Raw genomic sequence first — 26,524 nt, 5'->3', positions numbered from 1 at the left:
AATTTCAGGCATGATTCGAAGCACATGAACTCCGCTATGGTATTGTGGTCTATTTAAAGTTAGCCTCTGAGAGCGAAGAAGCGACAGGAGGGCTACAGAGACCAAAAGCACACAGGATGTCAAAAGTTTCCACACCACTTAACTAATTAACAATATTTGGAACAAGACAGATCGGGCACACAAGTCACTTAGAAAAGGATTTTGACTTAGACTGATGCTGCAGACAGAGAGAAGAGCCGAACAGGAGACTCCTCCATGGCAGATGAAGTAAACCTACTGAGTAGAGGTTGTCCAGTGAGGGCGCCAGGTGAAATGACTGCGTCAAACACTGATCACTGGACCACAAACGCTACAGGAAGTCATTCTGTCCAGCTGCAATTAGATATTAACTCATCTGATATGCACAGAGAGGGGCCTATGACTAGAACTCTACCTTAAAATTATTTTTTATTAACTATTCATTTTATCAGTATAATTAATAATGAAGTAATCATCAGCCTTAAATGAGGGATGAAATAGCAAAATTACCAGTTTTTGAGAAATCTAACTGGTTTATTGTCAAGCCCAGGGGCAATAGCTGACGGGAATTAGAACAAAACGTTAATTTTGCCTTCCCACATTTGCCCCTGTACATGTTTGCACTAGTGTGTACATTTACGTGCCGTGTGAGGCAGGCCGCAGTAGGAGGGAACAGGAGGATGGGGCGGTGTTAGAGTGATGTCATTCAGTGTGTGCAAGCGGAAGGATTTGATGAGTATAAACCTCCATAAGCTTGGACCTAAAGGCTTACTGGCTTTACACCCATCTGTTTGCCTCTCTCTCTAACTCACTCACACAAGCACCAATACAAATATCATATCGTGCCCACGTACTGGTTTTGTAATTTTTCCTCCACTGCTTTTAATATCACAATCAGACACACGCACATGCACTGTGCAAGCAATGAACACGTGACCAACACAATGTCTTCCAGTCTAAGCCAGACGTTTCAAACTGCGCCTCCAAACATAGATTGTCATAATGGCGCGGTGTTCCTGCAAATTAGGACTCTCCGCCTAGCTCATGTGACATGGTGGCTCTTTTCCTTTCAGCACACTTCCAGGCCAGATTGATCCGTGCCACTTAGCCACGGCACCACTTTGACTTTGAGGAAAGTCCACAACTTTAAGAGATAGATAATCCTTTAATTTATCCCGCAGTGGGATATCAATGTCAACTGGGCAATGTAATGGGACCTGGAATGGATTTTGTGTGGCTAAATCTTTACTGAGGCTAGAACATGATTGATTTTCAAAAAAAAGTATGAGAAAATCTCATTTGAGGATTTACTTCTCGTTCCAGCAGAATGGTTTAAGCGAATAAGAGCAGGAGGTGTGATATGATTAAATTGCACCAGAAAAATTTCAGATGTCACTAACGCGGCCCTCCTTTTTCACCACCGGCAAACACATTCATCAGAATGAAGACATGAAAAACATCAGCTGTACCGGAGCGACGAGGCAAGAGCCAAACAACATTTTTTTGCTCTGGGTTACTCTGGAGTGCAATGATGGCTCTACAATTAAATTATCAGTAATAACTGTCATGTGTTGGCTGGTTGTGTTTTGGTGGTTGCTTTGAGTCCTGGACAAAGGCAGGGGTTGTTGATGGCCTTGCAACTGCACTTCCTGTCCTGTGTCTGAGTCATCACTCATTTTACAGACCAAGTCTGCAAGTAAACAAGGCAAATCAAATACAGGGGTCTGGCGTAACAAAATCTCCCAATGGTCACAGAAGTGTGCATTCTTAAGGTAAGGACTATGGGCTAAGTTACTTTTTTATGCCCAAGGGGACATTATCACACTTGGGCAATAATAATAATAATATATTGTGGTATTCTTACAATACATAGTTTTTAATTGCATAGATATTTGTATGTGATATAAGTAGTTGGGATTGATTCGTAAAGTCCATAACGGATGCATTAGTGTTGTATTTGTTTTTATTTTTTATTTATTATGTTAAAATCCTGACAGTCTCCTGAGAAAAAAATAAATAAAATAAAATAAAAAATATTCTACTCGTGTGAAATAGCCCCAGAGAGGAGTGGTCGTAAACAGTGTATATTTAACCAACCCACCTGAGCTCCTCTCTGTAGCCCTCTGTAGCTACAGCCAGGCTCGGAGACACTGCGCATGCTCGAGACAACTTAATATGAAAGCTCCCTCACGTCTCAAGACATCTCACATCCAGGTAAGGATAGCAGCCGCTTATTCCTTGTCACCGATTTATCGTTCGTTCACCTGTCGTCGGTCTTGTCCAGTGGAGACATTCATTTCGCCGGCTTCGCGTGAACGAACCGCTTTTTGCAGAAATTCATGCTGGAAGCTCTTTAACATCCTAAAACTCCAAGACATCCTGTGGACCAAATTAATTTACTGCGGTATTCGCGCTAGCAGCTGCAGCAACGTTAGAGTGTAATGTTTTGCCAGCTTGTTTTTTTTTTTTTGTGCCGGTTCGTATTTCCACGCGCTTTCTGTCTTGGGTGTTGTGTCGGGCGTTTAGTTCCGTGTGTCTGGTTAAGGCTTCGTTAGCAGCTGAAACGCAGAGACTGGAGCAGCTTGCGGGTAGCTAATGCTAGCAATGCTAACTTGGCAAGTGTGAATGGAAAAGGGTGTACCAGATTGACTCTGGCGGTAATGTTAAATATGCTGTGACCCCGTGTCCACCTCGTCTTTAACTGTGACCTTCTAGCAGACCAGCTGACGGCGATAGCCGATACAATTTGAAAAACATGACCAGTTTAAGTGCCACTGTCAGTTCAGTGTGTGTTGACACATCTGTGCGTCCTTTCACTACTGTTATGTTAACATAGCACCGTCTCTGCATTTGCTAAGCCCCTAGGATAAAACAGAAAGCCTTGGTTTGCCTGCAGCGATTGAAGCTAACCCTGTCTGTCCAGTTCAGATGAGGTGCAGTTAAATCTCCAGTACACTTTCACTCAAGGCTAACAGTGAGCTTCCTGTTCCATGTCCTGCCTTAAGTGTTAGCCCTTGGATTTGAGGTAGTCATCTTAGCATATTAAGCACAATGCGTCCAAAATACGGAAGCACATTTTTCAGATGCATGCGATTAAAACATACCGATAATGCAGCTAGAGAGCATTCAGTGCAAAAATATTAGAGTATCTGTAATGTGGCTTCCAGTCCACTGTCATTTCTCATCTACACTGATTGGCTGTAATGTTGCTGAACGTACAGAAACATGGTCAATTTTTTACAAATACTGCGGACACTGTGTGCTCCAAGGCAAATTCCCCACTCAGATAATAAGGTCTATCTTATCATATTTTATCATGTTAAAGTGAAGTGAATTAGAGTAATTGCTGGAATTCAAGAAAGCTTTGGAAACTAAAACAGGATTCATTACAGACATCCATTGAAGGCTATTGGTCTAGGACTTAAATAGTGTTAAACAGAAAATGGTATTATCAAAATAATTAGGATGTGTTTTTTTAAATGGACGACTTATGAATGAGGATGTTAATTATTATGTAGATTTAAATATTTTTTAAAAACATTTAAATCCAATCTCTTCTAACCCTGACAATGGGAACAATTTTGCTTTAAATTTTCAGCAGGTCACAAACAGTAGCTTGCCATGTAAACTTATACACATTGTCAGAATTTAAGCTAAGGTTTGAGAACAGGCCATTTAAACTAAATGCCAGCTTAACTGCTTGGGTTTGAAACCTAATCGTAAGCATTTTAAGTGATTTTATGATTTTAGCTTAAATGCTAAAGCCTTTGCATGATTTACTGCAAGGCTAGAGGCGCTAGTGTTCACAGAAAATTGACTGACACCCTTATTCATTCATTCATTCATTCATTCATTCATTCATGGATTCATGTCTGCAGATTCATCATAAATGCTTCTAGTTTTACATGTGGTCTTGCGTCTGCCTCCTTGTGACTTAGAAATGAACTGAGGATTTTATGACCGTCATTTCCAGTATATGTCAAATGATCTTCGGACATGCGTCTCCATGTGACTTGCTGAAAAACAGCACAGTATGATCTGCTGATTATCAACCATTCTCAGCAAAAAATATATATTATATTAAACGGTGGTTAGCTGCAAATCTTCATGTGACTTGTGGGTAAGCACTGGAGTAACGGCAAAAGAAAATATATACTGCTGCTGAATTTTTAGTGTTTTTATTTCCCTCAACACGGCAGATTCCAGAAGTCAAATAAATCTTTTTAAGAGATGTTTGTGCGTTAAAGGTCATCTGAAGAAGCTGCCATTTCAGTAAGATGGCATTTCACTGCATTCCGTTGATGATATGGATTTACGTCAACACAGATATATGAACTGCGTGAGGCTTTTCCATGCAGAGATCTTTACCAGAGCATTAATTTGATCAGTGAAACTGGCTAATTGTTTTATAAATGTGCTATGGCCACTATATAATAGATACTACAAATATTCTCCTATGGAAACAGACCCAAGTCCATGTGTTATCCTGAAGTAATGGTAATATAGGTATTTGCTAATTACAGAGAAACCGTTCACTAAGTCTCTTGAGAGGTCCAGTAGATTTAGGAACATGTTCTTAATTTGATAATCTACTCTGTAATAGTGAGGACTGTGAGTTTGATTATGCTGTGGTGCTGATACTGAGTGTTTGATTATATGTTTCTATATTTATCTATATGACGATGAAAACATTAATCTCTCCTTTTTGTGTTTTCCAGTGACCACAATGGGCAGTTAATAAGAATACGCTTGCTGTCTGCTGTGTGAACGACAGAAGCTTAGTAATACCTCAGAGCGTAGGTCCTCTCTTTATACTTGGGCTGTCCTGCGGGTCTCCAGCACCATGGCTGAAGAAGACTATGGCACCTTTGTGGACTGGAAACAGATGGGGGACCTGGCCAACAGCAGTGGGCCGACCAAGGTGGACTGTAAAGACCTGAAGGAGTTCAAGCAGATGGCCCGACAAGGCTACTGGGCCAAGAATCACAAACTACGAGCACAAGTGTACCAGCAGCTCATCAAAGCCATTCCCTGTCGCACAGTTACCCCAGACGCGGAAGTGTATCGTGACATTATGGGAAATGCAGCTACGAAGAAGCCCTCTTCCAATATCCCACTTCCAGAGTTTGTGGATGGAAATCCAGTGCCACGGTACTGCCTGAAGACGGAGGCAGTAACCTCAGCCCATCGGATTATTAACTGCCTGGCTGGACAGTTTCCAGATATCTCCCACTGCCCATCACTTCCGGCTGTTACTTCATTGCTCCTGCACTTCAGCGTAGACGAAGCTCAATGTTTCGAGCATGTCAGCCGCATACTGGCCTGCAACGAGCCAGGGAAACGACTGCTGGACCAGACTTTTCTGGCCTACGAGTCCAGCTGCATGACTTTTGGTGACCTGGCCAACAAGTACTGCGCAGCCGCTCATAAACTGATCGTGGCCACGGCCCAGGATGTGTTGGAGGTGTACTCAGACTGGCAGCGCTGGGTGCTGGGTGACCTGCCCTTCAGTCATATGGTCAGGGTCCTTGATGTGTATCTAGTAGAGGGCTACAAGATTCTCTTTCGTGTGGCTATAGCCTTGCTCAAGTTCTATCGCAAGCATAAAGCAGGGGGGCAGGCAAACCAGCAGCAGCAGCAGGATTCAGGCAAAATCAAGGCAGACATTCAGGCATTCGTCGAGGGCATTGCCTCCATCGTCACACCTGACAAGCTGCTAGAGAAGGCCTTCTCCATCCGTCTGTTTAGCCGTAAGGACATCACCCTGCTGCAGCTCACAAATGAAAAGTCCCTGCAGCAGAAAGGAATCACTGTCAAGCAGAAGCGGTAATGCCAATAATATATTTTAATGGGTAAATTGTGAGCATGTTTTTGGTCATTTCCATTCAGAATCTAGGCTACACTTCTAGTAGGTGTACTTGCCTCCACGCATCTTTGTTATCGAGGACGTAGCATTATCTAATATTTTTTTAAAAATGCACCGCACCACTTCGAATGTGTCTTCTTTAACAGGACTGAAAATGAGACCAAGTTCCAGGACTTTAAATCAAATCACACTGGTATGCAGAGAATGAGTGGCATGCAGTGTTAAAAAGTACAGGACGAGTTTAGACTTTCCTTAAATACAAATTAGTGTGGATGCGGTATTTTATGATAGATTGCAATCTAATCATTTCTTATCACTTTAATTTGTTTCATTGGCTACAGTGTCCTATTCTTTTATGCTTTTATATTCTGATCTGGAGAATAGTTCAATACTTTTTCACATCCTTTTCTCACTGTCTGTTTCCTTTTTGTTTGGTTTGTGCCTCGATTTTCCATACACCATCTTCTGTCTCCTCCACTCCTGTGTTTACCGCACTGGTTCTTTTACAGTTCTAGGTGGGTTCTCTTCTCTATGCTACACTTTCTCCATTCCATTTGATGTTCATGTGTGACCAGCTGTGTGATCTCCCCTTTGCTGAATGAGCCTCTCATTCTGAATTTCTCCACCTCTTCTTGCGTCCATCTCTGCGGGGCATTCCTAGGCGGAACGTGCAGCTGGCACTCAACCCAGACACCTTCTCATCCGAGATCGTCAGTGCCAAGGAGATGCGTGACATTTGGTCGTGGATCCCTGAGCGCTTTGCCCTGTGCCAGCCACAACTCCTCTTTACCACCTCCACCCATGGCTGCAGCTTGAACAGGTACGATTTACCATGCTCACCACAATACATGAATCCTTTCAGTGTTTCAGTGTTCCTAAGAAATGCGCAATTTTGCATTTTCCTCCAGATTCTACTCACATTGTGAAGGCTATGAACCAACTCTGCTCCTTATCCGGACCACAGATGGCGATGTAAGCGACACACCCCAGACATTTTTGCATTAAAATGTTTTGTTTTTTTGTTTTGTTTTTTTGTTTTTTATCATGGATAGCCAAGTGGATTATTAAATATTATAATATTTGTTATAATATGAAATTGTATCTGTCCTTAGACTAGTTGGGAGAGGATTACTTTTGTGGTGACTGCAACTGTAGTCGTGTTTGGCTAGTAAAAGCCATCCTAGCCTAACTTTCATGTGGTGACTTCTTTTACTTGTAGTGACCTCCAGTCAAAATAGTTGGGGGAAAAAATGAGCAGTTGAAAAATGTCCAGGGTGTAAGGGATCTGGAATAATTATCCCAGCCCATTTCCTGGCCCTTGAAAAGTAGAGCACATGTCCTGGTGGGTGACCAGGGGTGCGCCAGTGTTTCGTTTTCTGCTGCTCTTGCTGTAGTCTGTTTTGTGGCTGCTTCAAAGAACGTGATAGTTGTGCACAGGATGGATGGCTGTAGAGTACATCCATTGCAGGGCTTTTTTAAGGATGGGGTGGATGTTAGTGGCCCACGTCTGTAATTCCCAGAATTTTGAAGGACTCACAGGGTTGTATCCTGTTGTGTTATCTCCTAAAGTCCACAGTCATCTCATTAAGCATGTTCAGCTACAGGCTGTTCTGATTGCACCAGAGCCCCAGCTGTTGAACCTCCTGCTGATACGCAGATCCATAGATCCATCACCTTCAAACTTCAGGAGGTTAACAGCTGTTTCTTTGGAGGTAGAGTTGTTGGTGTTGAAGGAGAAGAGCAGTGGGGAGAGGATACATCCCTGGGGAGCACCAGTGCTTACAGTCTTTATGCCACAAGTGACTTGACCCAGTTACAGCTGTTGTTTCCTGCCTACCAGGAATCTCCAGGTAGTGTGGTATACAGGGAGATGGAGGAAGCAGTTTGTGAAATGATTGTATTGAATGCCAGGCTGTTTCATCCACTGGCAAACTGCAGAGAGTGCAGCAGGTCCTTCAGGCGGGCCAACAACAGTTTCTGGTCCAGGGACTTCGTGACCATAGATCTACATGGCATCTGATTAGTCAATGATTTATTTTCTCTGAGGAGTTTCACGGTGGCCTAGTGCATTTCAAAATGGACTTTGATTTATTTAATTGCTGGGCCATGTGAGTTGGGGTCAAAGGTCATGACTACAGAGGTGTTGGATGATTGGATTATGTTGCTACAAAGTGATCCCAGCATGAACATTGGCACATTGGAACATTATTATTATTGTTATTATTATTTTAATATTCTACAGAATATATCCAATACATGTGAGAAAATCAACCAGATTAATCCCATTCATTGAATTTCTTTCTTTCTTTAGGTATGTGGAGCCTTTCTGTCTACAGACTGGGAAGAACGGAAGAGAGGAGGCAATAAGCTGAGCTTCTTTGGCACAGGGGAGTGTTTTGTATTCAGGGTAAGTTTATTTACAGTGTATTGACTTTTGTTCTTCTTTTAAACATAATTTAGGGTCTTAGTATTTTCTAGGGGATCATTTAAAAGAGGAATGGCTTTACATTAAGCAGTACCGCTGTATAGCCACCAGAGGGCACCATCCACCCTGATTTCATACGTGCTAGATCTTACTGGCTCTAGTTGTCATGCCATTTTCCCCCATTTGGAAACACTTGCCTAATAACAATTTATTAGACACTGCAGCGTCTTCACACCTACACATTATATTGTTCTGGTGGCAACGGGGCAGCATCACCTGAGCTAGAAATAGAAATCAAGACTGGGTTGCTAATGCCTTCTATGAATTATTTACAGGACTGTCTGTGTTCATGTGTGGCTGTCGGCTGGCTAGGTCAACACACCCGCAAACACACTCATCTCAAACACTCATACTTAAGCACACAAACATCGGAAACTCCTGTAACCTGATCCAGTAGTATCTGACCAGGCCCACACCTGACACCACACCTGAGACACATAAGAGACAGTCAGCTGGAGACAGAGAGAGAGGAAGGAATGCTGGCATACAGTCCAGACTTTTGCTCTGTAGGGTTTGTGCTTCAGTATATTCAATTTGAAATAAACTAATAGATACTACACTGACAAGGTTAATATTGGTGTTAAACTGTGTAGGAGATACATAATTTTTAACACGTGGTGTTCAAATTTAATTTGTTTGAGGGTCATTGAACAAGTTATTGTGTGTCATGTCAGTGATGATACATGGCTTGTACATGGAGAGTATCAATATTGGGCTTTGTTATGTAGCAAGTCAAGAATGCTCTCCAGGATGTTTCAGACTGTAATCCATCCCACCAGGCTTTTAAATTATGCGCTTGTGGCAGAACCACAGTGGTTCAACCAATCAGCACCGTGTGAGGGACTACTGGCAGCTAAAAGCGTGTTTTGGGTGTGACGGCGGCTTATGCAGATGACGAGAAAAGCGACTGAGCTTGAGGAACAGAAAAATATGCAACTCTCCCTTTTACTTATGCCAAAAAACACGGATATGTCTAGTTTTAATGTCCATAATGTTATTGGAATTTTAAATACTTTTACTAGTAAGATATGACTATTTTTGGAGTACTGTCCAATTTAATGTGGAATGCCCTATTGTGTAATTGCGTCTGTATGCCTTTCAGTAGCGGTCACTACTTTTGTTTTTCCTTGCTAGATGAAGCCAGAGATGGAGCGCTTTGAGTGGGTGGTGATCCGCCACCCTGAATTAGCTTCTTCCATTAAGACCCAGGGTCAGGAGGACACGGCGTCCTCCGTGGTCCAGAACGCAGACGGCAACAGCTTGGAGCAGCCAGAGAAACCTGCTGGAGATCTGTCACCATTTCTCGCTGCCCGCCACTTCAACCTCAACTCCAAGAACACTTCAATGTTCATGGCTGGAAACTTTGACTCCATCATAGTGGGTGAGTGAATTTTAACCGGATACTATTGTGGTGTAGTTCCTGTTTTTTTTTGTTCCCATTCTGGGAACATGTGAAAGACGATTTTGAGTTACATACACTCTGTAAATGTTAGTTTTTCGGATTGCATGTAAAACAAACAACAATGCAATGTAAACATTAAATTCTTGTCTTTTTACAACATTTAACACTGCATGTTAACGTGTGCATCGTAGTTTTTGTCTTTGGTAACTTGTAATTCATACAAAAACTCTGTAATCTTCTGTCTGATCAGGTGGTGGAGAAGGCAATGCTCTGTACATTGACTCTGAGCTGAACCACGGGCGTACCGGCAGGTGTGCCACCTTTGACAACCCGCCCCTGTGTGCAGAGAGCTTCCAGGTTTCACTGCTAGAAGTGTGGGGCTTCCAGGACACCATGGCCTCATAATGCTAATAGCACTTGTTTACACATGCACATCCACACATACTACAGACACGTAGGCATATTATGCACACACATTTTTAACATTTAAAACCTATAAAAGCAGACGTTTATGTCACATGTGTGGAATCAAGTCTTAAAATATTGTAGGTGGAAAACTTAGATATGCAAACAGAACAATGTCCGTCCTACAAATTGAGTTGTGATTGACTATTTTTATTTATTAATGCAGTTTACCCAAATTTCAGTATTTTGAATGATAATGTGATGCTTTTGTTTGTTTTCTGTTTATTCTGTTGTATTGACAGACTTGTGTTATGGTATATTATGTTGACGTTTGTGTTCCTGCTGAGCTTAAACATAACGTAATTTCTGAATGTAAGTTCAGTATTTCATGCTCTGTGGTTCATGTCAATCTGCCAAATTCAGTGTATAGATAGCTTTGCAGTCCTAATAAAAATGATTTGTCAGGTCATAAACTGAGGTTCACATCAACATGAGTGAAGTCATATTGTGGTAAATGTTGAAAGTATGTGATGTGGTAAAGTTGTACCAGGAAGTTACTTTTGAATTACTGTAGGTAAAAGAACTGATAAATGAATTAATGGAGTATATGTGTGTGAATATTAATAGCGATTTTGAGTGTTGCCATTTTGCACTTATATCAAAGCTTTCTTTTTGAGGCCGTGGCAGTTTCCTGTATAGTATAAGGGTATTCGTGTAAATAACTAAACCTTTTAAAGTAAATGGTAAAGCTGATTGTGGTATAAAGGTAATGGAGATAAATGCAGTTTGTTCACCCTTATCCTCCTCTCTTCCACTTTCCTGTTCCTTCCGTCCTTCCAAATAAGGAGATAGTAAAAAAGAAAAAAAGTTCAATATGGTGTTGTCGGGTTACCGCATCTTGCTTGTACGTTCAAATATGTGCTCCAGTGTCAATTGAGTAAGTGCAAATGTATTCTACATGTGAAAATACAGCAATACGTTTTCAGTAGTCACTCTTGTCTTTGTTGTTTCCTTACTACTTACTTTTGTTTCTGTCTGTCACGCCTCTGTTCCTGCCAAGAGAGGGTTAAAATTCTTTAGTGTCACAGAAGAGTGCCAGATGCCTTTTTAAAGTCAGCTGACTGTGAATTTAACTCCCTAATCCCTGTGTTCTTGTGCTTTGCTTTTTCTCATAGTATTTCTTTTAAGTTTATCTGTGCCCAAAGTGACCTTTCCGTTTCTGTTTTTCCTTAAAAGTCATGTCAAGCAACACAACAATATTTATGGCTCTTGTGCACATGTTTAGTACCAGTATAAATGGTATGTTTCTTATATAAACTCTTACAAGAAAAACTTTCACAAAGCTGCAATATTAAAATAGTAAGTGTCATGGATGACGTCATAATCAAAACCTGTTACTGCTTTGAGTAAATACGCTGATCAGGCATAACATTATGACCACCTTGTGTAGGTCTCCCCTTGTGCCTCCAAAACTGACTTATCAGAGAATGGACACGGGCCTTCTGAGGGTGTCCTGTGGTGTCTGGCAACATATTGTTGTTAGTGGGGGCCTTTGGATCCTATGGGTTGAGGGGAGGGACCTCTGTGGATCATTCCACAGATATTTGATCAGTTTGGAGTGTCATTGCTATGGGGTGGGGGTGCCTGGTCTGGTCTAGGTGGGTGGTACACATCTAAGTAACATCCACATGAATGCCAGGTCCAAAAGTTTCCCAGCAGAACATTGTATTGTCACAAGATGGTCAATGTTATTTGCTTCTCCTGTCGGTGGTTTTAATGTTATGCCTGATCAGTGTATATGACATTAGAAACCTCTACAGTATGGGTGGGGGTGTAAACTGCAAAAACGATTTGACTATTAAGTTCCTCAGACCTGCTTCTTCGTGCACGCCGTCTATTTTTATTTGGATGTCTTGTGGATGTCTCCCCTTTGTGGAAGCTGACAGCTAACAGCATGACTGGAAAATATTTAACAGAAATGACTCAGATATATGTACAAATATATCTGTATTGGCTTTCTGCCCTAATAGTCAGTTGTGTTGCAGTTCATTGAAGTCACAGTCAAATACCAACAGAACATCTGAACCTGCCTCACAGGAGCTGGGTGTACAACAGATTCAGTGACTGGGGAACGTAGAAACTAATATGCTTAGATATTTCTATCTGACGTTTTATCAAACCTGGAAGTAGGAAAGCATTTCATATCAATCGATGTCAGTATATTTTGGCATTGTAGAAATGTATGGTCAATTAATTTGCAGGGGCTGCGCTTCAGCCTGGTGCATCTGGAGAAGTGCAGTATCTTTAATGGCAAGGCGGTGGAGTAATTCCTTCTTTACAGTAAGTGGAATAGACTCCATCTATCCGAGGCTGCGCTCTTCATTCAGGATTCACACTCTGCTAATCGCACACTTCTATATTTAGCCTCTCCTTTGGGTGTTGGTCTGGCGCTTCTCCTGAAAACCATGCTTTCCAGCCTCAAGGAGTAAGATGCTTAAGTGTTTAACTGTACACTGAGATGGGTGTCTCCCTTACCACCCCCGCCCCACAGTTAACAAGGGGTAAAGGACAGGGGATTAAAAGGCAGACTAAGGTGGTCCCAGCAAATAATGTTTTGATTCAAAGACTGAATATTGCAATGTGGTTATTTGGAGTGAGAATTTTTAATTTTAATTTTTCAGGTAAACGTCAAACGAGAGGCAGTTTTCAGTGCTGTTTGATTTTGAAAATGAAACTCATCCCACGGAGAATTAATGACTGGATTCTGGCTGTGGTCATACACACACACGAGAAAATTAGCAATTCTGAGAGTAGCTTAACTCAGAGACTTCCTTTATTGACATACTACACAAACCACTGACAAGTACTCTATGTAGAAATGTATCCTTGCCTGATCATGTACAGTATACAGTACCAGAACAGGTAAAAAAAATTAAGGATTTTGCTTAAGAACCACTGTATGCTGTTGGTGCAAAATGCTTTTAAGTGGCCAGTGGACAGTATCTTGATTAAATCATGACCTTGTGAGAATTTCTCATAGTTCCCCCTTTCCCTTCCTTAAACTGTAGCACAAAGACCAGCCTTCAGAGCATGGTGTATTCTTTTCTCATTACGAGCCATTGATTAATGCCACTCAGCGACAAGAGGATTCACCCAAAACAAACAGGAAACAATGATGGGTAGATAACCTAGATACGATCATATTACTTGCATGTTGCGGGTTACAAATGACTGCCGAGAACATAACAACAATAGGGAAACTATGAGCCAGTCTCAAGAGAAGGGTTAACTGTGTTCAGTCGGTCACCAACGAAAGAGAAACCAAACCCATTTTTCTTCATAAAATATAGCGCTGGCAGCCAGAGCAATACGTTAGCAGAGTAAAGCGGTTGAAAGGATGGAGGCCTGTGATGGAGCATCAGGCCTGACGGGGCTTTACAGAGATACTGGGGGAGGGGTCCTGTGGTGCTGACTTGACTAGGCAATGCAGGGAGCAGGATGGAGGGATGGATAGAAGAAAAAGAGGAGCAGGAGGAGGAGAAGGCATGGGCGCTGCACAAGTCTTCTCTGAGTCACACGCACTGACATTTTTCATCTCTCCTATTGGGGTCCCAGCTCTCATGACTCCCTCGCTTGCCAGGAGCTATACAGTGAAAATGGGATTCTCGATTCCCTCCCCCCACCTCAGACACACTCAACCATGCACACTCTGCCTCAAATTCTCACATGCCACATCGCTGCATGTCACAGCTGACTGTAAACCACCTTCTGTTGCATGGTGGAGTCCTGGTGCAAGGAGCTGAAATATGTTTCAGCTTATGCAGTAATAGAAATGTCAGTATTTGGAGAGGTAACAAGGCAAATGTGGAAGCATGACATTTAAATTGCATATAGTCGGTTTTATATCATAATTTGTTTGGACATTTAAAAGAACTTTAAGCTTTTCATGACCTTTTTTATGGATGGCTAGATGGTCAAATATATATTTATTTTTACATATGTATATTTTTTTCCACACCCTCTTGCTCATCCCCATCATTTCATCCTCCTTCTGAAGGGTGAATGCGTAGATATCAAAGGGAAAGCCTGCAGCGCGGACTACACCAAGTAGATGCCTCGCAGGGGTGGATCTATACAAAATATAAAAAAACTAAACTAAATTTTAAAACATTGGCTTTCCACTGAATAAACAATTGAGCGTATAACCGCCCATTTCTAGTTTTGTAAATGCTTTGTGTGGCATGGTGTTTCATTAACAAATTCTGTTTAACTGCGCCCCCCACACCAAGCCAATGATAGGTTTTATCCGTACGGCCAGTCAGGTGATATTTTCCGCTTCGCCATTTTGTGCTGCTGCGCCGGGTATTTATCAGAAGAGTCGTGACTGTTCCGTTTACACTGCTAGTTAGTTGGTCAGACGGTTCCTGCTGTACTCGGTTCTGCATTACTAGCCCGTGGCCTTCGACAGATTTCGTGAAGTGCGATTTTTTTGACTCACCAGCGATAATTGATTTTGTATATTTAGTTTATTTTTATAAGTTATTGTGTGAGGAAGAATGTCGGCCCAAAACCCCCAGTACGCTCCGTTCTTCTCGGTGATGGGTGCCTCTGCGGCTATGGTGTTCAGCGGTAATTATCACACGATCACTTCATATTTAAAATTCGTTAAAATGTTTTCTTCTACTGCTAACATTTTTTGTTGTTGTTTTTGCATAGACGTAGTTCCCAACAAGGTGCTTTAAAATATCAGCCACAGTGCTTCTCTTAAGGCTCACTGGTAAAAGCCACTCGCTAGCGCTGCTAACGTTAACGTCTCAATGCTAATCTTGAGCTGTCATTTATTTAGCTTTACCTGGGGCATACGGGGACTTTGGTTTATTCTTAACATTCATTACAGTATTTAGTTGTTGTTTGACAATTAATAATTATTCATGCTGGAGTGGCTGTTTCAATGTAGACTAGTCGGAACTAGTTAGCTAGCCGATGACGACTACATAAGTTAGCTTTGACGTTAGCCTCGTTCGGTTAATTTATGAGCTTTATCTGAAGTAAAGGTGCAACACAGGAAGTGATCCTAACCTACCACGATATGGGAACGCCAGATTAAATAAATGCTATTTTTTGAAAATATTAAGTCTTATAATATCTGAAAGTATTTCATTCGTTCCCCAGTCAGCTTTTTAGTGTGCTGTATGTAGCAGGAGGCAGGTTAGATTAATTGCCATCTTATCTACAAAAAAAAAATTATTATTAAATACCACACTACTGCACCAAGGGTTTAGTGGTGTTGAATAATATGTGTTAAATTGTATACTAAATAGTGCAATCCTTGAAAGTGGAGATCATGAACCAACGACATTACCTTAAATAATTAATTATTACGTCGTTCTACGTAAACTGCATCTGTCAAATCGATGGTAGGGTAGCTAATTTAATGCAAGTTAGCTTTAGTTGAAAGCTGCTTTTTCTTGCTACTTAAATGACAATTGGAAACCAGGATCAGCTGGTTAACTTCCTTATTGCTCAAAGGAATGATACAAGGTCACATGATTATCACATGATGAGACTTCTGACTTGGGGTTGCCAACGTACTGATCGAATGAAATGTTAATGTAAACTCTGATTTTAACAAATTGCTAGTAAATTAGTCAAGTGACAAAATTGAAAAGGGGGGGGAAAAAAAATCTATAAAGATCTGAGGGTTTACACCCTTGTTAGCTTTGTGGGATACAAAGCAGGAAGTGGCACCGACGGTTTATAATTGCTTGCTCTAGTATGGATTTATGGAAGTTTTCTATTTGACTTACTTTGATCAAATTGTATGCTGACAAAAAATATCTTCCGTGATTGGTGAATCTTCTATGGGTTATCAGCAAGCTACTAATTGTGTTACAACAATCAAGTTACTTGAGTTACAACAACTGTCTTTGGCAGAACTGGCTTATTATTGTATATGTGTGTGTAATAAGCCATATTTAGTAAGAGGCAAGTTAGTTGTTATAATTTAAAGCCTTAATCTGTAGGAAATTTTTAAAGCCCAACTCAACGGATCTCAGGTACTTTGTACATGTTTCAGAGAACGATGACATATTGTTGCCATTTAAGAAAAAACAAAAAATACAAAATCTCCTGTGTACTTTTTTTTTAATTTTATTTTTTAAAATGTTTTTCACCCTTACCTGGAAATGAGAAGCAACTTGAAGCCAAAACCAGCCCTCTTATGCTGGATCTAGTTTAATAAGTAACAATAGGAAAGGCTGCATGTTGGTGGCCCACGAGGCTTGCAGTAGCACTAGTCTGTGATGGTGAAGAAGTGACAGCTGGGGAATTAGCTAGTACGGAGGGGATCATGCTGGTGCAAAGAAGGGATGTGTTGGTGCTGGGATGAACGGGGATTCTTGATGATTCAGGCTTCAGCTTGAAGTGTGCTGTCGAGTCACTGACTTGAAATTGTAGTTCATGGTTTTGTGATGACAGTCCACTGTAGTATTAACACGCTGAGGTTGATCGAACATCTTTGTCGCATATTGAAAGTTACAAATTCACATTCCCAAGTCTCACTTATTGTGATATAAAGAGAGAGAAAAGGAAAGCAAATTTACAGTAATGCAGTGTTACGGAAGAAGCTGTAAGTAATTGGGACTTAAGGTGTCAGATGATGTTGCATTGTTTTAGTGGTCTGGTGATGTTGTGAGGACTTCCTGGCTCAGAACAGGTGACACTCACAAGGTGTCATTATCTGTGGGAATAGTAGCACTCCTCCCATGGTAGTTTTTTTTTGCTGCTGTTCTGTTTTCCCACCCATTTTCATTATGTTAACCAATACGTTTTAACATTTTCCTCTGCCAGAATACTTAGAAATGTTCAGGGTATAAATGTACATGATTGATAAACATATTCATAGTGGTGCTGAAAGCGAGTTAAGATATATGTGGTTTCACTCTGCAATGAGTGCCAGTTTTCTTTGATATCTATACTTCTAATAGGATAGCCTAACAAATTTTATCTTACTATTAATTTGTGCTTTTTAGTTATTTGAACTTTATTTCACATCGTCTTTCTCACTCTTTAGTAGAGGGGTGTAATAATTTCCGCAAATGTCTTAACACATAGTACAGCAACCGTGCAGTTTTGTAAGATGGGTAAACGGTTTACCAGCATAGACAAACTGATATTGACATTGGTTCCTTAAAACATGCACTTCCTCATTCAGCCTGTGTTCAGAGCGGACCAATCTGCTGTCTGTTACGTGGGCATTTTGCATGCAAGATCATCCCCAGCTGGAGGCACCTCCTGCTCTGACGTTGCAAGACGTCACAAGGGCATCCCATATATCAAATATTCTGCAGGGAGGAAAAAAGAAAAGGGGCAAAAGCTCTTTACCTAAGCTCAGGGGATTAGGATTAAAACCCAGAGGTTGTGCTTCCACACCACTACAGAACCTGCTCCGCTACACATCAGATCATTAATCGTCTGGGCGGAGTGACAGTATTTAAGGATTCTAGTGTTTCGGTATCGATCCTCACCTGTCACACCTCGATGTGGGAAAGAATAACATTACTGACAGGACTTTATTACCTGTGCTTTTGGATAGATTGATGAAAGAATAAAAGAACAGGCAGAGGAAAGGTGTTTCAATCACAGTGTCCTTCATTTTGTATCTGCAACCTGGATATAGTAAAGTACGTTTTGGGGAAAAATGTAATAAGTCTGCCATTTTGATCAGTTTTTAAATTGAACAGCTGCATCTGGTATAATTTGTCAAAATGTAAAGTAAGACAAATCGTCCCTTTTGCTTTTGTTTGGGTTTGCAAAAACGGTGCCCAGTTTTGCTCGGACACATCTCTGTAGATGGGCAGGAGTGATTTAACCTCGGCTGACTGCATCATTCTGATGATGAATCAGTGCATGTAGCTTTGCAGCGTGGCTAGCTGCCATGTGTGCATTTGAAGATTGGCCCTCATCTTGTCTGCCTCCAGATCCATTTGCCAGAAAGCCTCACAGCTAGTCTTGGAGTTGACTAGGACTACCTTCCGGCTTCTTGTACACGAAAATGAGAAAACGGTGCAACCTCGGGCTGTATGCACAAGACTGCCTCCCAAGAGATTTTTCGGATTTAATCATCATCAGTATGTTGGCTATGAACAGCTGAGAAAATGACATTGCCAGGCCCTTGTTTGAACACCAGTAATATTACAAGATGTGCATCGGATCGTGACCGTACATAGCAAGGACAGATTTTTGTTTTTTTTGAGGTAGTTGTGTAGCATTCAGTTTTATTGGGTATACTGGTTTGTTATGTAGCCATTTTGACATCGCTCATGAGTGACCTATTAACAAATACAGTAGAGGACAGTGGTTATATTTAGCATTAAAGTAACCTCTTCAGCTCTTGTAGAATAAATTAAGCATAAATATTTGTTAAATGCTGCTGTAAAGCGTAGTAAGCACGTATGCACAGATGTTGATGCCGCAGTCACATCAGAGCTTTCGCTTTCTCTTACTTTTGCTGTGGATGAGGAAACAAACATGCTCACATTAACACACAAGTGCTTACACACGCCTCTGACAATGTCGTTGAACCAGCCTATCTCTGGCACATGACAAAGTCCACTGCTTTGACAGGCTTTGTTGGATATTGCAAAATACTCCCTCATCTCACCTGCAAGTTGTTCAATTCTTTGTTGTCGATCTGATTTATAAGCAGTTGTTGTCCTATATGCTGTTTGTATTATGGTTTCTAATTTTGGAGCAATTGATTTTTCTCTTCTACGCTGCTCCTGCATCCAGACTTGGTTGTGTGTGACGTAAGTGGCACTGTGCTTTCTCCTCAGTGTCACAGGCCGATGGAGCTGAACTTGCTGATGGAGCTTTCTGTTCTCCTCCTCCTCCATTATATTACAGTGATGTTGGCCAGAAACTAGTGTGGGCTAGAGATAGCACACAGCAGATGTGACAGGAGTGTGAACTGCTAGTCTCTCTGGTACCCATCCTGTACTGGTATAGTCTCTGGGGACTGTCTTCAGCCTTCTGCTTCTTTCAGTGACAGAAACCTAATGACGTTTGTTTCAATCTGAGTGATTTACATTTCTGTAGCAGCCTGGCAAGAGTTAATTCTGACATCGCAAATGCTACATTAGTGTGAGACGAGATATAGTCTTAAAATACACATTTTCAGTGACATTGCCTGCATGAGTACAAAGGATCGTGACCTGTTCTTTCCTTTTGAACGCGAAGAGAATTCCCCAAGTGGAGCCATGTTAGGTTTTCAGAGGGAACAGAAACTGTGGCAGTTGTGTTGTATTGTTGCTTCATCTCTTATTTCACTTCTGCTTTGTTAATCAGCTTTGTCTCATCAGGCTGCTAGCCTCTTGTAACTAGCTACTAGTATGTGTACTCCAGTGTGCTGTCTTGTTTATTTAACTAATCATTTTCTCCATCTTTCCTTCCAGCCTTGGGAGCGGCCTATGGCACATCTAAGAGCGGTACAGGTATTGCTGCCATGTCTGTGATGAGGCCGGAGCTCATCATGAAGTCAATCATCCCCGTGGTCATGGCGGGTATTATAGCCATCTACGGTCTGGTAGTAGCGGTGCTGATTGCCAACCAAATCACAGATGGACTTAGCCTTTACAAGTGAGTTCAGCTGACGAGTCACATTTTCACACATTTGTGTTGTATGCCTTGCATTTTGTCAACTGAAGTTAACTGAGGAGAACCTCATGTAGTCGGTTCTAAGCAGCGTTGATATGGCCTTGTGTTTTGGGCAATAATTGCACAGATGTGAATATTTGACATTTGATCAAAAAATACTCTAAAACTGACAAATTTAACCTACAGAAATTTTAGGGTTGGACATCGAGAGGGCATCCAGAAATTCTGTTTTCAGAGGCATCATTAATAAATTAGTTTTAAGTCCTAGATGGGCTGCTCGGTCAACTGTATCAACTATTTGCATCTTCACTCAGTAATCTTAACAAAAGTTCACTGTTGCAGGGTTCAATGCACAAAAAAACAAAAACGGCTAAATGAAAGGTGCACTGCAAACGCCTACCGTGTAGTAGGATGTTGCTGTCTGTCTGTGCAGCTAGATATGCTAGCTCTGTGTTTCTACCCTTCTTCTGTTAAGAATAAAGGAGCACGCCATGCTAAACGGCATAAACAGAGAATTTTTAATGTCTCTTCTGTGACTGCCAATATTAAACATAGCCTTTCAGTAACTGTTCTGCTTGTCAAGACATGTTACACTGGCTAAAGTAACAGAACAACTTCTTATACCATGTGCAGCATTGTGCCGGTTCTACTCCGACACACTGGGAGAGATTCACTTCTTGCAATAGATACACAAGTTACCCACAAGGCCACATTCCTGAAAGGAGAAGCAGCTTCTCCTCTCTCCAGAGGGAGCATTAGATGAGCTCTTAGTTTTTATAGAGCTGTAATCTTTAACAACAAGATTGATGTTAAACATTAAGGTGCTTATTATTTTAAGTTAATCTAACAATTGTGAAAATATTTACCCAGAGTCCAAAGTGACATTTTCACAATGCTTTTGTCCAACCAGATAGTTCAAACCCCAGAAGTATTCAAAAATGACAAGTAAAGGTAAAACCCCCAGATCCTTATTCTTTTTTATGAGGCTTAAACCATGAAATGTTGGCATTTAAAATAAAATAAGCATGTGATCCGTTTGGACCACAATCCTTAATCTAATCGTCTAAATTGAGAATTGTTAAAAAACAAAAACGATGTGAACACTTAAAATTGTTCAAATCAATATCCTCATGTATTATAGGTTCACTGCTACGAACTATGAGTCATCCTTGTGAACTAATCAGTGTAGTTTTCTCATGAGTCTGCAAATGTGGTGTCACTCTTGTCCTACATGTTGGAGAGGTGTCTCCTTCTAGTGAGGGAACTTGTCTCATAATGCAGTCATGTGACTTTATGACGTTTTATGTCTCGGCCATAAAAGATGTAACACCAGCCCCGTCCTTTAAGACCATAAAGCCCCACTTATATAATAACAAACATGTCTATGCTAACGTATTCTGTCCTGACGTTGTTGGATCAGTTTAAAATATTTCTAGTTAGGAACTGTAAAACGAAGTCCCATCAGAATAGTTTCTCCATACAGTTCAGTAGAATCCATTCATCCTGACATCCACATTGTTCTAATCTTCAATTCAACATAAATTGTTGACCCAGATTTTGTGAACATGTGATCATGAATATACTAACGGCAACTGTGTGTGTGTGTGCAGGGCTTTCCTCCACCTCGGAGCTGGGCTGAGCGTAGGCCTGAGTGGGCTGGCAGCAGGCTTTGCGATCGGCATCGTGGGCGACGCAGGCGTGAGGGGAACGGCTCAACAGCCGAGGCTTTTTGTGGGCATGATCCTCATCTTGATCTTCGCCGAGGTCTTGGGTCTCTACGGTCTCATTGTCGCCCTCATTCTCTCCACAAAATAAACACCCAAACATCTCCACTACAAGATATGTCCTTTATGTTGCTGCTGGAGGAAAACGTGTAAAACGGGGGGGGGGAAGAAAATTGAAAAGTTTTGTTTCCGCGCAAGATGAGAGAAGTGATGGCTGGGGGAAAAAAAAATGAATTAAAAATGGCTCCATAAATATGGTCTTATCTCAACAATGTGTACAGTCGTCCCAATTTGATAGTCAACTTGTAAATGCGCAATGTAGTGATTTGTCTGTCTCGTGTGTGTGTGCGTATGTGTGTATAAAAACAAATGTATGATGAAGATTCCTTTTTCCCTCCACTTATTTCAGGCTTTGAGGCCAGCTGAGGCAGCTTGGTCTCTGGTCTTAGAGAGCTGACCAAAGGGCCACACAGCTTTTTCTCCTCCCACTGACTTGGGAGTTGACACAATGTCCACATTAATCTTGAGGATCTATTTGTAAAGAGAAATGTGTATGGACTAAAGATTTTTTTTCCACTGATCTTATTTATAAGAAATTGTTCATTAAACTGTATAATGCAGCAAAAGTCTTTAATTCCCCAGGATATATACATATAAATATATATATACAGACATATAAATATCTATATAGATAGATTTAATGCACTGTGGGTTAATTGTGATAAGTGGTTGGAATTCCTCTGGATGTAATTCTTGGTTTAATAATTAAGATTGCCTTTAGTATGTTGCTGGTGGAGTGGGAGTTTTGTGTGTAGCTGTATTCTAATCATTACGCAGACATTCTCAAACATCAGTGTTTTTCCTGTAGTACTGCTGTTTGCATTAAAGGTGTGTGTGCCCCGTGTTGGGTCTCACAAGTGTAATTTCCACATTTCATCTCTCCTCATCTTATTCACCCCCTCCCCTTTCCTCCCCCTTTCATCTGTGGCTGTTCCTCATCTCTTCCACATTCCAGACATTAAAATCCTGCATGGGTTTCAGTGTTTTGTTGCTGTTGGAATATGAACCTGACGAGCGGGCTAGTTTCAGAAGATCTAATCCAGATCAGAGAGTTTCACGTATATGTCCTCCAAAAAGGAAAAAATCCAAGAAGTTTACAAGAATTCAGCGAGATTAGTGTGCAAGTTTGGCCTAGTTTAATGAGGACTGGTCCATGTTGATCTGGAGTCGATTTCCTGAAAGTTGTACTGCTGCTGACGCGTTTTACTGAAGCGCCAATCTACAATCCTGTATTGAAGTTATCCTGATGTGTCGACGTGAATGTTTTCACAATTGAATTAAAGAAGATTCCAACTTAGATCTGACTGGCTTCCAGACACACGAAATGTAGTGATTTCAGTTCACTGTGACAGACGTACGGGTAGCATGAGTTACCATTTTATTACAAACGTATGTACAAAACGGAGTTAGCTCTGTGACCTTTTTTTAACAGCGTTCATCTCTTCCTTTTTACTTTGGGGCGTTAGCTGATAATCCTCACACCCCAAGAACTGCAACTGCAGCGCTTATATGACAACAGAACACAAAGCCTGCATTGTAAATATGTATGGATCAATTTAAATAACAAAAAAAAAATGTATGGAAAAATACATCTAAAAAAAAAAATGACAATTCTCCATGATGGTGATTTACATTTAACAGAGCAACGATTTTATGCAAATGAACTCGTGGCTCAAGCTGCTTGGAGGCTGTCCAGCAGAGTCTGGGAAATACTGCTAATGGCACTGAAGGTGGCACTGTCAGGGAAGGCCTGGATGAAGTCTTTGCCCTCCTCTATGCTAGCGCTGAGAAGAGGATCCAAGGGCACGGAGCCTGAAATGAGAAGGCAAAGATGAACAATCATTGGCACACACTTGCTGCTGTTCTCAGCTCTCTACGGGTAGTGATAATCAGTTCAGGAGCACTGATCTATCAAACACTTCCATTCGGACCCCTGCAGCACTGTGGGGTACAGCTGGCTTCTCTCTCCCACAGGGTAAGCTGCATTAGCTGCATCATTACTCACCAGATTGATCTACTCACAGAGCTGATAGCCACCGAGAGAAACGGTTAAATAATCTATTCATCTGACCAAGAAGTATTGATTAACGTGTATTGTGTTGCGGATCGACCATTTTAGCAGCATGGCTGTGACGCACATGCCTCAAAAATCATGAATGGTGGATCGGGGAGTGGCGGTGCGCTCGCAGTGCCACCGTGTGGCTGCAAGCTGACATTACAGATAATAGACTGCTCACCGAGGAACGGGGATCCGGTCAGTTTGGCCAGCTCCTCACCGCCCCCCTTTGAGAATATGTTGCTGCATTCCTGTGAAAGAGGAGCATTTACTCATTCATACAGTGCTGTCAGGCTTTTGACAAACATACAGCAACGTCTGTAATGTCAACACAGTTGTGTAAAAAGGATGACACTCACAGAGCAGTGGGGGCAAACAAAGCCGCTCATGTTCTCCACAATGCCCAGGATGCGTACGCCCGTCTTCTTGCAGAAGGTGATCTCTCTTCTCACATCTCCTGTTGACACCGCCTGCAGCAACACAAGATCCATTTTTACTCAGTGTCACCCATTCTTGTTATGGAATATACAGGGAATATAAAAAGTCTCTCAGGCCAAGAAGACAGAGCGTTCTGTGATTATTGCATAAAAACAATGCAACGGAATTGAAAACTATGTGACACAATTCATAATAAGAATGCAGAATAACTCTAAAAGCATGCACACGCTTTTATAATGGGGTATACGGCCACGTGTCAAGCTTATGTACAACACAACTTTCTTCATCTGAAGTGACTGATTAATCCCAGCTGACCTTGGAGGACACCTTTGCAGTTTTAACAGTTTCAACAGAGACTTTTTATATCCACTGTACATTCAGTCATTGTAAAATGTGGAAAATTACAGGACATTACATCATCTTGCCTTACTGCACAGATGGCAAAAAGGGTAATGAGCGCAAGCCTACATCACGAGCTTACCTGTCACCGTAAACATGCTTTATTTAGTCTCTTTGCTCCGCCTACAGTATGTACATCTGGGTAATGTGTACCTGTGGTGTGGTGACCAAAATGGCCCCGTCCACTCTGTGCTTTTTAAGGTTTTCCAGCACAGCCAAATGCTCGTCGGACGTCCCCGGCGGCGTGTCCACCAGCAGCACGTCCAGCTCCCCCCACGCCACGTCGGACACAAACTGGCCAATCAAAGCTGCGGGACGGGAAGTTCAGGCGCAGAAAACATAAGGAAATGTGCAGTTTGATTTGATTAACTTATGAATGTGCGATTCCAAAACAATCGTGGCGATAGACAGAAGAGCCAGAACATTATGACCTCGCACAGACGAGGGAGTAACTTTGATTATCTGGAAACAATAGATCATGATTTGCCTATTGCCCACTGGAGACAGCCTTGCATTACCTATATATTTGCATTATTATGAACTGAGTGGCTGTGGCAACATTCCTGGAAAAAATTGTAATAAGTATATTAACTTATAATAAGTTAATGCCAATGTAATCTCTATAAACGGATATGAATGCAGGGATATGAATGCAGAAAGCTAAATCATCATACCACGATATCCACGGGGTTCAGAGATTGCCGGCATTTCACATTAAGAGCATTCGACTGGCAAACTACTAGTTGACTTTTATTATGAAGGCAAGGGCCAAATTAATATGGACCATCTCTGAAACAGCAAGCATTGTGTGCAGCTCAGGATCTGTTTAGTTCCATCTCACAGTTTATAGGACTAAAAGGTTTTACTGAGATGGTCTTGATGCTACAGAGAAACTTCAGTCTCTTATAGTCCATACCTGGATGGTTGGGAGTTGTTTTGGCTGCTTATTAAACACGAGAGGCAGTGGTGTTCATAACAGTTTTAGGCTCATCAGGCTGTACCAGCACAGAACTGTCCTATGGGACTATGTTGTGTACTATTTATTTAAGTGGAGAATAACATGCCTGTTTTCTTGGGCCCCCTCCACACCACTGCTTCATCCGGATCCTCCATTAGGAAGCCAATGGACATAAGGGCCAGGCTCTTCTGGGCATCAGTGTAAACCGGCACCCAACCGGAGTCACACTGGTGCACGTCGGGCCGGCCCACACTCAGCATGCGGGGGATACTGGGGCCACAAAGGTCGACGTCCAGGATGCCAACCTGAGGAACACAGAGTGTTGTAAACAAAACGCACGCAGCTCCTTTCTTGTCATGAATGCTTGACAGCAGCAGCAGCGACTCACCTTCTTGCCAGCATGCCTGAGGGCCAGGGCTAACTCTGTGGTGATGGTGCTCTTTCCCACACCTCCCTTCCCTGACAGAATCAACACAACATGCCGGACCTGCGACAAGCTGCCATCTTACATGACAAGGAGAAAAAAATACATATGTCACCATGACATCAGCATATTAATAGAAGCTTGTTCAGTAAGTTTAAAGTTGACTCGATAGCATGGCACTGAACTGTCAAAGTGATTTGAATCCAGTTTCAGAGCTTAATGTCGCAGTTAGAGATGTTACATCACTTCAGTTCAGCACATGGATGTTACAATACATAACGTTCTAACTATGTAATATATGTTTATTACTGTAACATCTATGGGATATGAAACAAAAGGGTTTGGTAAGAACAAAAGTTGCATCTCTCCAATGTTTTAGCATCTGAAAGAGTTGGACGTGAAACTTAAGCCGATTTTTATTTAGCTGCTGCTAACCGGTAAGCTAAGTTAACTGTCAGCTGCCGTGTCTAAGGGTGGAAATACAAGTGTATGAATGAACACGCTCAAAATAACGTATACGAATTCCTCCGTACACGTTTTGTTGACCGGTAACTTCGACCTACCATTAATTTGTTCCATAGTTTGGATTTAGGGTTCAGAGAAGCACACAGTATTGGAGTCGACTAGTTCCGGGG

General features: G+C 41.6%; 3 protein-coding genes across 4 annotated transcripts; 2 read left to right on the top strand and 1 right to left on the bottom strand.

Annotated features, from left to right (window-relative positions):
* Positions 1 to 2,114: 2,114 nt before the first annotated feature.
* tbc1d24 (TBC1 domain family, member 24) lies at positions 2,115 to 11,252 on the top strand. Of its 2 annotated transcripts, XM_084568068.1 has the most exons (7): positions 2,115 to 2,232; positions 4,737 to 5,844; positions 6,546 to 6,704; positions 6,793 to 6,856; positions 8,196 to 8,291; positions 9,504 to 9,750; positions 10,022 to 11,252. In XM_084568068.1, exons 2-7 carry the CDS (start codon positions 4,862 to 4,864, stop codon positions 10,174 to 10,176), a joined length of 1,704 nt encoding a protein of 567 aa, XP_084424194.1. In that variant the 5' UTR covers positions 2,115 to 2,232; positions 4,737 to 4,861; the 3' UTR covers positions 10,177 to 11,252. The 2 variants fall into 2 exon arrangements, with proteins under 2 accessions (XP_084424194.1, XP_084424195.1); XM_084568069.1 differs by lacking the exon at positions 2,115 to 2,232 and having other exon boundaries at positions 3,876 to 5,844.
* A 3,264-nt stretch (positions 11,253 to 14,516) lies between these two features.
* atp6v0cb (ATPase H+ transporting V0 subunit cb) lies at positions 14,517 to 21,761 on the top strand. The gene is made up of 3 exons (XM_084567590.1): positions 14,517 to 14,805; positions 19,629 to 19,812; positions 21,441 to 21,761. Exons 1-3 carry the CDS (start codon positions 14,733 to 14,735, stop codon positions 21,643 to 21,645), a joined length of 462 nt encoding a protein of 153 aa, XP_084423716.1. The 5' UTR covers positions 14,517 to 14,732; the 3' UTR covers positions 21,646 to 21,761.
* Positions 21,762 to 22,739: 978 nt separating this feature from the next.
* Positions 22,740 to 26,524, bottom strand: nubp2 (nucleotide binding protein 2 (MinD homolog, E. coli)). Its single transcript, XM_084567589.1, has 7 exons — positions 26,453 to 26,524; positions 25,854 to 25,969; positions 25,572 to 25,770; positions 24,661 to 24,815; positions 24,030 to 24,140; positions 23,852 to 23,921; positions 22,740 to 23,426 (listed from the first exon to the last, which is right to left on the bottom strand). Exons 1-7 carry the CDS (start codon positions 26,466 to 26,468, stop codon positions 23,287 to 23,289), a joined length of 807 nt encoding a protein of 268 aa, XP_084423715.1. The 5' UTR covers positions 26,469 to 26,524; the 3' UTR covers positions 22,740 to 23,286.

Source organism: Chelon labrosus, assembly GCF_963514085.1.
Source record: "Chelon labrosus genome assembly, chromosome: 19".
Taxonomy (NCBI): Eukaryota; Metazoa; Chordata; class Actinopteri; order Mugiliformes; family Mugilidae; genus Chelon; species Chelon labrosus.
Note: the sequence above shows the minus strand (reverse complement) of the source record. Positions and strands in the feature narration are given on the sequence as shown.